The 10,889-nt window shown below is 36.1% G+C and overlaps 1 protein-coding gene across 3 annotated transcripts; it reads left to right on the top strand.

Annotated features, from left to right (window-relative positions):
• Positions 1-3,335: 3,335 nt before the first annotated feature.
• On the top strand, positions 3,336-10,222 carry LOC125194319 (DENN (AEX-3) domain-containing protein). 3 transcript variants are annotated; one of them, XM_048092479.2, is made up of 20 exons: positions 3,336-3,554; positions 3,688-3,843; positions 4,332-4,649; positions 4,812-5,000; positions 5,104-5,187; positions 5,627-5,686; positions 6,248-6,292; positions 6,512-6,711; positions 6,857-7,303; positions 7,469-7,595; positions 7,692-7,889; positions 8,063-8,152; positions 8,240-8,302; positions 8,491-8,565; positions 8,646-8,696; positions 8,865-8,939; positions 9,231-9,365; positions 9,519-9,626; positions 9,723-9,788; positions 9,888-10,222. In XM_048092479.2, exons 3-20 carry the CDS (start codon positions 4,353-4,355, stop codon positions 9,954-9,956), a joined length of 2,379 nt encoding a protein of 792 aa, XP_047948436.1. In that variant the 5' UTR covers positions 3,336-3,554; positions 3,688-3,843; positions 4,332-4,352; the 3' UTR covers positions 9,957-10,222. The 3 variants fall into 3 exon arrangements, with proteins under 3 accessions (XP_047948436.1, XP_047948437.1, XP_047948438.1); XM_048092480.2 differs by having other exon boundaries at positions 3,683-3,843; XM_048092481.1 differs by lacking the exons at positions 3,336-3,554; positions 3,688-3,843 and having other exon boundaries at positions 4,517-4,649; positions 4,805-5,000.
• Positions 10,223-10,889: the final 667 nt, after the last annotated feature.

The raw sequence follows: 10,889 nt of genomic DNA, 5'->3' as shown, positions 1-10,889 counted from the left end.
ATACTAATTAATACTTCAATGAAATAGTATAATTATGAATGGCATGAAATCAAAGTATATGTAGCAATTTTATATTGGATAGTACAAAGACAAATTAATTGCAAACAGGGGCTAGACACATTAATGTGTTTTTATTTGTCATATAAATTTCCCCATTAATTTGCAAGTTTGTACGAATTATTACTTATTAGAGTTCTTTTTGTCATACCTGAATATGAAAGTTGTTATTAGAGTGAAAGAATAAGATTTATAAGAAAACTTATTTTTCAGTATTTTGCACCATATATATATTTCTCATTATTAGTGAGTGAATATTAATGAAATTTGTGATCTAAATCGTTCAATTTCTTCTTATTAAAATAATGAACACTACTACAATACCTTTTCATATTTAACTTCTTCACATTTGCCCAATTACACCTTCTCACATGTGCACATTTTTATAAGAATAACTTTTATATTTAACATGATCACTTTTATAACACTTTTATTCACCAATACGGTTGCACATTTTCACATTTGCACATATGTACCTTTTCACATGTGTACCACCGAAATCTTGGGTGACAATTTTTATAACCTAATTAAACATCAAAACAACATCATTTCATGCTTAGTTAGGTAAATTTAAAAATTAAAATTTTTATAACCTAATTAAACATCAAAACAACATCATTTCAATGCTTAGTTAGGTAAATTTAAAAATTAAAATATTGATATTATAGTGAAACTAAACAAATCAGGACGTAAATCCGCTCACACAACATATGCACAACCCGCACTTGGATTTACACGAAGGTCTACCTAAAGATTTGAAGGCGGATCCAGGATTGATAAACGGAGGGGGCGAAATATATATTAGTAGGTTGGTTTAGGGCGAAAATAACAATTTTTTTCGATTTTCAGGATGATGTCGGGGCAAACATGGTAATTTGATGTCTTGATAAGAAGAAATTAGTCGCACGAAGGGGGCGACCGCCCCCTCCTGCCCCCCTAATCTGCCACAGGCCAAGTATCAAAGACTAAGCCGATAGTAAAACAATTTTGATCTAATAATATTTAGTTACCGCGAGTAAAATTTAATGAGAAATTATTAGTGAAAATGAGAAAAAAGGAGAAAGAGTGCCCAAAAGATTTAAGTGAAGTCCAAACTAAGACACCACAATAGGATATACTACTATATTAATAATTAATATTATTGATAAGTTTGTCACATGAAATCGTTTACTTTGGATTATTTAATAAGAAGAGTGTGAAGATATGAAATAAGTAAAGGGTACGAGTTGTCAACTAGACGGCATTAGGCACGTGATTACGGTCTCACTTAGGCATGAAATGCAACTTGTGCTAAGCAAAGTCTTTTCAATTAAATAACTTAGATAATTTTTACTTAATTTTTATAATTTGCAATCCATATGCTTTGTTGCCAAACCCTCATCCTTTTATTTTCATATGATAGTAACTATTAACCACTTTAGACTATTAGATCAAAAAGAAAACCTATCTTTGACTATAAATGGTCAACTCATCTACCAAATATGAACATAGTGAGAATCAAGATATGTGGATTAGAACGTGGTGTTCAGGCCATCCTTAACGCCACGGGCCGGACCGCATCTGGGCCCCGGCCCGCGGCCTGGCGCGATGGAGGGGACGAAGTAGCTGCTTGGGCCACGCCCCATTCCAGCCCGGCCGACATTGGAGGCAGGCGGGTCATGCTCCGTTGCGTCCTGACCTAGCGTTGGAGGCTCTTCGAGCCAGACCCGAACTCTCATTTTTTATTTTATTTTATTTTTTGATTTTTTTTGGCTTATGTATATCTCATTTATTCAACATTCTTCCACCAATTTTTCTAGGATTTGTAAATTTTAATTTATAGAATTTGTAATTTTTAATTTCTAGTGTTTATAATTTTTTTTTTCAACTGAACAATGAATTTTCCGTTTTAGGACGCGATCCAAGCCTCGTCCTACCATTTTATCTATAGTAATTATTACTAGTATATTAAAATTGTTTTTGTGAATACAGATGACCAACTATTTAAAAATCCAAGCCATGTATACACCAAGTAAATCGTTGCATGATTATTATTTATTTTTATAGTAGTATCAAATTTCTTATTCATTGACATAATGAACCTCACTTTCGATGATTATATGTCCCTCTTTAAAGCTCATTGAATGAGTTATTGTGTGATAGCTGAGTATAGCTCGAAGTTGTACCGAAATTGTTTTAACATCGAATTGATATAAATGTACATTTATTGGATTTTAAATAAATGCAGATAAGGTATCAATATTAAATCAGGAAATATGGCCTGTTTGGCACACCTCCTAACCATTAACCAACCAAAAAATTAATAAAAAATAAATCAACCATTATATTAAGGTACTCCATATATCAGTATCGTAGGTAGTGTTTGGCATACACGTTTATTCTATTTCTATTTTTTGTTTATTGTTGGATGTTTGTTTTTGTTATGGAGTATATCAATTGCAATATCCAAAATAATTTTTAAATGTGAATTCTTAAAAATTGAACTACTTCTATTTACTACTCATATTCATATGCTGCATTTGAAGCAACCTTTCTTAGATTATTCATGTAAACATAAAGGAAGGTTAGCGCGTGCAGCTAATGCTGCCGCATTGGTTGAGCCCGAGTACGTGCTGCTCAACAACACATGACGTGCACGATCACAACTTTAAACGCACAATTATGTCACATGCTATGTCGAATGTATTTCATCATCGTATTACATACTGAGCACTCAATGAATGCTCATTTTACACGACATTATACATGCTCTTATATTAACTATTTTAAAACAAATAAACAAAGCACGGTGGACCCTACCAAGTCGGCTATTATGTCATGGTGCCATCGATTTATTGTTCGCAAATACACTTTTTCTCCGACCAATAAATTTAATTTTATAAAAGTACTAACTATTACTACTACTATTAATCATTTTCTAAAAAAAAACACCTCCACTAATTTTGATCAATATTTCATCATAAACTTCCATTTTCTTCAATAATCATATTCCTCATCACATGAATGCCAAAAATTGAATTTTCAAGACTAAAATTCAGCAACCAAATAAATGTCAACTATTAGTATTAAACAATTTTCTAAAAAACACCCCAATAATTCATATCAATATTTATCACAAACTTCCATTTTCTTTTACAATTTTATTACATGAATATCCAAACAGCTTCAGTCTGATTACATTAAATTAGCAATTAATTTATGTAAAATAAAAAGCCTAATTGTAATTAATTATTATTCCATGCACTATTGCTAAGTAGTTTTCTTTTCCAACTTTGCCTTCTCTCATTCTTCCATTTCTCAAAAACCAACAAGAAAAAAATAGCTCTCTCTCTCTCCATCTTTGCTATGGCCGCCTGAACTCTCCCTCTCTGTCTTCCCCAACCCCTAAAGCCCCCAAATCACACACACCACGAGATTTGATGATTCCCCTTCTGTCCTCTTTTATGATTCCGGCATCATAAATTAGACGTTAATGATTTCAATTTCTTCAATTTTTGGTAACCATTTTTGTTGATTTTGGGTCTGATTCTGGTTTCCTTTTTATTTTTTTACCGCCTTTGGAAATTCGGAGCATTCTACTTGGGTTGATTTTGATCCTTTTCTCGCTCTTTCTATTTTGGTCAAGTTCAGTTTAAAAGGGAGGCATAAGCTCAAATCTCGTGGAATCCGGCTTTGTTGGTGCGCTCGAGGGGAAAAAGTTGTGATCTTGCTCGTGAATATCGGGGATCACTTGGAAGGGTGTAGTAATTTCTGGAGCTCGAGAGGTGTTTTGTATCGATATTTCAGGTGATTATCGGCGAATTTAGGGTTTTTGATTTCAATTTTTGTTTTTCAGTTTCGTGTTTTTGTCAGATTGCTTCACGCGGCTGATAGATACGCGTGGATTCTGTTTCTTTATCCCATGACCTTTTTCCCCCTTTTACTGTTTTCTCTTTTCTTTTTTCTTTTTTATTCATCGAGGTGGTTCAGCTTGAATTACTACTATTCTAGTATTATTCATCTGAATTTCTAGCTGAGAAAATGAGAGGTGAAGTGGTGAAAAGAGCTACTATATTTCCGTGAAATTGGATGGTTGTAAAGTGTAATCATACTTAATTTACAAGTGAGGGAAAAAAAAAGAAATGAAAGGAAACCATTTGGGATTGCTAATAAGAGGAAAGATGATTTCTTGTAGTTCTCTTATGCTTTCTATTCCTATTTTTGTTTGAGTAATTGTTGTTTAGTTGGCTTCATACAAGAAAAGGGCTGAATGGAGTTTCTGAATTTGGTTGCAGGTAAACGGTTTTGATAGAGATATGGAGAGAGCTGAAGAATCAGGTAGTCCTAGTTGGAGCTCGTCGTTCTATATGCCTACGAGCGAGGATGTTGCTAGAGCTGTTGCAGCAGCAGCTGCAGCTGTTCGTTCTCCTCGACCTTCTGTGGTGTATTCGTCGAAAGAGGAGAGTGGTGGCCAGCTTAAGAAGCTTCAGCATCAGGTCTCGAGAATGTTGAAAGGTCTATCCACTCCCCCTGAAGTTAAAAGCAGTTTGTACAACCCGGAAGTACTAACAAGTCAGAAGCGTCAGTGGGCTAACTTTCAATTACAAATGCTGGTGAGCTTTCTTCTCAACTACTAATTCGCTAGTTTGCTCGATTATCTATAGTTCCCCTACCCAAAGGGATAAGAGGCGCTGTTATGGAATTTATGGTGTATGCAGAGAAATTTGTTACTGGTTTGTTGTTTTCGTGTATCATTGGGTCATTAAAGCTTGCAGGATCACAAAGTGTGGAAGGAGCCTTCGAAGCTTTTTGAGAGCATGGTGGTTGTTGGACTTCCTCCTAGTTCTGACGTTCAAGCACTCCAAAATCTGTACTTGTCTAGAAAATTTGAAGGTCCAGGGAAATTGCGAAGTGCACTTGGTAGTCAGAATCAGTGCCGTATAGAACCTAACCTTGAGCCGCAGGTATTGATTATAGTTTTTTGGGTTAGCCATACTTATGTGTCTTTATGTAATATGTGAGAAATTTACGATTATTAATGCAATTATTCTCTTGCTGCAATATCAGGTCTTGTTTGTTTATCCTCCAGAAAAGCAACTACCGTTAAAGTACAAGGATCTCCTTTCTTTCTGCTTTCCAAACGGGGTAGAGGTAGGGTGAATTATAGCTCTTTTTATCCTCTCATTAGTCTTTATCCTTGGTGATTTGTGTGTATATCTTTTCTGGAAACTTGAGTTGTACAGAAATTTGTCATGGAAGGGGTAAGAAAGGGCTCAGGAGAGTTTTAAATGCAGTTTTTAAATCTGTATACCCTTCTTCCATGTATTCTGAGCATCTGTAACCCTTTCTGCTGCCATTTCATTGTAAAAAAATAAGTTCCTGCAGAACTTTGTTAAAGATGAATGCTGTTGTTACTGCTATAGTCTCTTGAAGGCTGCAGTGGACTCAACACAGTCACTAATCTTAATTTATGAGAGACAGATAACTACACCTCTTGGAATTTCCTTCTCATGTCTTCAGAGTCTAGCTGACGCCAATCTGTCCCTATACTTTCAATTTTTATTTTGTAAAAATTGAATCTTTGTTACAGGTGAATGCTGTTGAGAGAACGCCATCAATGAGTGAATTGAATGAGATACTTCTGGGACAGGTATTCTTCATGCTTGATTCATGCATATCCAGTCAGAGCAAGCCGTGCTAAAATAATAATTTGTCAAAATTTGTTACTAGAAGATTATTAAAGTTGTAACTTTTTTAAGAAGTTAATTAGGCTTTATATTGAATTGTGAACTTCTGATCATTTTATGTATTAATATATTCAAGTCATCATTGTTGAAGATGGTAGTTTAGAAGTGATGATTCAGTTTACTGTGGGAACTCTTATCAAATGCATCTTTCATGTAGCCTTTTGGTTTTGTCTTCCCAACTTTTATTTTTATGTTCTTCCATTTTATTAAGGGGTGGTTGGAGGAGAGGTGGATGGGAGGTATTTTAGACTGTATATATATCTATTTCCATGGGCTACCCTCACTGAAAAAATGAAGAAAAAAAATCTGAAGTAACTCTTTCTGTGGAACCTTTTCTGTTGTAGTTTTCTCTTGATGCTTTTTATTGACCCAATCATCATAGAGCATGAGTCTCCCATATTGTAATTTCATTTTTTTTAATCTTGCCGAGTGTATTCTGAATAGCTCTGGTTCTTTACTTACAGGAGCATCTCAAGCAGAGTGATTTGTCATTTGTCTTCCGGCTGCAGGTACATTGGAAAATATTTTATTGATATTGCTTTCTGAAGTTTATTATTGGAACATTGTATGGTTCAGTTAGTTTGTCTTTCCTCTTGGGGACTATTTTAACACTTTGTGAACTTTATGTTGAGCAACGTTTTTTCTCTACCATTCGTCACAATAATGTGGTGTACCCTGTTTATTGTACTAGCTGATTTTTACTCGATGTTCATTTTTTTTACATTCAGGTTGCTGATTCTTCAACTCTTTATGGTTGCTGTGTTTTGGTTGAAGAAATGATACAAAAGCCGTCCGGGTTGATCTCTACTGTTTCTGATGGGCAACCTGCCTGTTCAAGTCGGAGCCGCTATATTTTGATGACACGTCGTTGTTACTGCATTCTTTCCAGGCTTCCATTTTTCGAGCTGCATTTTGGCGTGCTGAATAGGTTGCTGAATACGTTCTCTAGTGCACTATTTCTTAGCAATTCTTGTTTAGAACCTACCTATACTGATAATCCAAGACCGACTTTTATATTTGAACATCTTTACACATAATGCTGCAGTTTCTTACACATTTCTTATGTGTTTTAGCATCTTCACGGAAGAGAGGTTGGAGCGGTTGACTAAGCAGATAAATGGTTTGGATTTAGACTCACCTGTGGGCTGCGATATGGTTGAAACATTAGAAGAGAAAGCTGAAAGTTTACTGCTGACTGATGAAGCACCCAACACACATGATGGGGCAGTTGATGCTTCGGAGTCGAGTACAAACGACTCTATCTCAGAGAGCCCAATTAACAATATATCTCAGTTTGAACTTGACCAAGACAAGAGAGAATCTAATGGCAGTGATGCCCCTCTTGATCCTGAAATAGAAAAACTAGCTTCTTGGGAAGAACCGACAGCTGAAGTTGATTCACCCCCAAATTCAGACAATGACAATCTCAGTGCCAAGCAGTCATTTGAAAGGCGTTTACCAAATTCTGTGTTGCCATTCCTGCGGTACCAACAATGTGAAAGTTCTGATTCATCCCCCAGGTATATATTTCATTTGGCTCGTCAGTTTTATATATCTTTCTTTAGTTGCAAATATTTGCATATATACCCTCATCCTTTAAAGTTGCTTATATTTCTTTCTAGCGGTGAAGAATATGATATGATCACACTATGCTTGAATTATAGTTTTGTAATCTGTTGCTGCAGTTTTCGAGCATCACCATGTGAAGATAGGGATTTTAGATGTGATTATGACGAGGCAGATGCAGAAGACGCATGTTCATCTGGTCGGGATATCTTCAGTGAACAAAGTGATATCCTTGAGTGGGCAAAGGTTAAGATCTGAAGTGTCTTTCGATTTCTGCCACGTGATTTATAATTTTGCATGCCTCCTGAAGTGTTTTCTTTCCATTCATGCACTTTTTTGCAGGCAAACGACCACGGATCCTTGCAAATAATTTGTGAATATTACCAATTATCTTGCCCCGCACGTGGTTCAACAATCATGTTCCACCCTCTGGATCACCTTCATCCTCTAGAATATCATAGACCCGACGAATCAGTTCTACCCATTGCAGGTTCAAAAATCGATTTGAGATCTTGCAATACAAGTTTGGAGTTTTCTGAGGTATGCTTGGGCGGCCTTATTGCATCATTTACTACGCTAACTCACATAGAAAGAGCCTCAAGTTTTAAGTTTTGAGTGAAGACTTCAAGGGCTTGTACCCTGTTAATGAATAAATTATGTTCCGCTTTATTGTTTGGAATGTTTCATTTGCTATTATACACTCTTCTATGTAGGCCCACAGCGCGCTCGTTGTGGAAGAGGAGGCAGCTGCTTTATCAGTGTGGGCTATCGCTTGCTTATGTGGTACCCTAAGACTGGAGCATGTAAGTACACATTGATATATGTGTTTTCATGTCCCTCTATACCGATTTAATCTACTTGTAGAATTAATTATCTGTCGTCTTTTTTAGGTGTTGACATTATTTGCAGGAGCCCTACTGGAGAAGCAGATTGTCATTGTCTGTTCGAATTTGGTACGTCTATAGTTATATACTGAAATTGTGTTGTGATAAGTTTAATCTCAGGAAAACATCCCCTGTCATTTTCCTAATCCTCATTTTTTCCGCATACCTAATTACCTATGTTTCCAACTTATTTGTTGGTGTCATCCAATTTTTACTCGAAACCAAGTTTGATACACTTAATTTGCTTGCTTGTGCAGGGTATTTTATCTGCTTTAGTTCTATCAATTATCCCCCTGATTCGGCCTTATCAGTGGCAGAGCTTGTTAATGCCGGTAATTTCCTGTTTCCTTCTCGGGATTATTTATCATAACATCGGTTATTTGGATGCGTTTTCTAACTAAACGATCTTCAGGTACTTCCAAATGACATGCTGGACTTTCTGGATGCACCTGTCCCATACATAGTGAGTTTTTTGTATTTTACTTCTATTATTTTACATCTCAGATGATTTTCTCAATAGTGACACTTGTGTTGAATTTTATTTGTCAGTGGTTAATGCTCTTCATTTTGTTTTACTTCGAGAAAAATTATTTTCCTTTTGAAATTATTTACGTTATGTTTTTTCGAGCAGGTAGGTGTAAAGAATAAAACAGAGCTGCAGGCGAAGTTAACTAATGTTATTCTGGTTGATGCAAATAGAAATCAGGTACAACTTATTGTCATTCAAGACTGATCACTTGAGAAGTGATTCCGTGTTTGCAATCTAATGCCTCTTATTACCGAAATCCAAGCTACTATGTTTGGTCAACCAATTTTATCACCCGATGCCTAGTGCTCTAGCTACTTGCTTGATTAAATTTCATTCACAAACGCATTGATTCTACAAACTACGACCAAGAAATTTTACGCTTACTAATTTAGAACCACACGTTTTGAGGCTTTATATTCCCTCAATGCTGCATTGATCCTTTACCTTTTCTCCTTCGTTTCTCAATAGGTGAAATCACCGTCACTACCACAGCTACCTCAGCAGAGAGAACTTTACTCAAAACTCAGTCCTTTCCATGAGAAACTGGTCGGAGAAAGTTACTTGGGGAAGAAAAGGCCAATCTACGAATGCACTGATGTGCAGGTGGTGATTTAAACGCCCCTTCATTGTCATTCGCCAAATTCTTAATCCATTTGTATTATTTGGGCGTAGATAGTCCGCGACATTAGTGCAGATTTTGCAACTATTGATTGAAAAGCTTCCTATTCATTTTTTTCACTTCTCTGACAAATGCAGAAAGAAGCTGCCAAAGGCTTTCTGGATGTGCTGCGTACTTACTTGGACTCTCTCTGTTCTAACCTTCGCTCTCACACAATCACTAACGTCCAATCAAACGACGATAAGGTTCGTTTTTATTGATATCCTAGCATTGATTTTTTCAAATGTCGATTTTGGTCTCTAATTTCCAAAAGAATTGTATGTTCTTATTACTGATATCAGGTATCGCTGCTGTTAAAAGAGAGTTTCATCGAGTCATTCCCCAGTCGGAATCGCCCTTTCATGAAGGTGCGTAAAATCTCTACTTCAACTGCATCATTTCTATTTCAATACGTGTTCATGGCATCAAACATCTCGATTTGATCTTCTTATATGTTCGACAAACAGCTCTTCTTGGATACGCAGCTCTTCTCTGTACATACGGATTTTATACTCTCTTTCTTCCAGAAGGAATAGTGTAAAGGTAAGCCGCCCTCGGCGCTGGCTGGCAACCCGGTGGATGGATCGGGACACAATTATCGCAACGCATACTAAAAATCTACACAGTTTCCTCCAATTTATCTCATAAATTTTGTCTCTCATATAGAAGAAGATGATGACTTATTTAACTGATACTACTAAAATTTAGGTTAGAGAGAACTGTTATGTATGTGCCTTAAGATATGCAAATAGATGTTAAGACATCATGTATTTTATTAGTGAAGTTTTGAGCCGTTTCTCGACCTCTTCTATGTACGACATTATTCCCCAACGAGACGTTCACTTTGAGTGATAATTTGAACCGACGAAAATAATTATAGATTAATCGAATAATTTCGAGCCATCGTGTTTTCCTACAAATAATTGTGTACGAAGGGGTCAAATCCGGGTTTCTAGACCAAATTGTCCCTTCAGACTGGTTCAAATCGAACCAGTCTATCGAGTTGGAGCATGTCACTTTTGATAGAATACGAAAACTTTACTGACTGATAGAATTCACCGATGGATTGCAATGGTGCAAATCTGCCGGGAACTAATTTACCGGTGGATTTTTTATGTTTACCGGTGAATTCGTCAGTCGAAAAAACGTGTTTTTTTTTGTAGTGGGTTGGCATTTTGACCAAGTGGGTCCATAAATATTGAAGGCTGACTGAACTAAATAAAAATTTGGGTAGGGGTGAAAAAAATGAAATAGAAGGTTTGTTTGTTATCTAAGTAACCATTTCTGCAAGTCTGTGTGTCTGCCTTGTAAGAGTGATAATTGCTTAGGACCACTCTTTTCTCAATTTTATTTGGGAAAAAGTAAATGAAGAAAGATAGATGGAACTATTTGATTGTGATTTCTCAGTGAAATGAATCTCAAGGTACACGTTTGCTATGTCACATTATTGATTTTTAAACGACAATGTT

The sequence above is a fragment of the Salvia hispanica genome, chromosome 4 (assembly GCF_029641045.1).
Source record: "Salvia hispanica isolate PSC_SH4W2 chromosome 4, Shi_PSC_v1, whole genome shotgun sequence".
NCBI classification, from domain to species: Eukaryota; Viridiplantae; Streptophyta; class Magnoliopsida; order Lamiales; family Lamiaceae; genus Salvia; species Salvia hispanica.
This window is presented reverse-complemented; position numbering and strand designations above follow the sequence as displayed.

Bases quoted from the DNA above. Each gene is read 5' to 3' on its own strand.
- LOC125194319 (XM_048092479.2), top strand. From the start codon at position 4,353: ATGGAGAGAGCTGAAGAATCAGGTAGTCCTAGTTGGAGCTCGTCGTTC. The intron at 7,890-8,062 runs GTATGCTTGGGC...TCTTCTATGTAG, and splicing joins CAAGTTTGGAGTTTTCTGAG to GCCCACAGCGCGCTCGTTGT. The intron at 8,153-8,239 runs GTAAGTACACAT...CGTCTTTTTTAG, and splicing joins GTACCCTAAGACTGGAGCAT to GTGTTGACATTATTTGCAGG.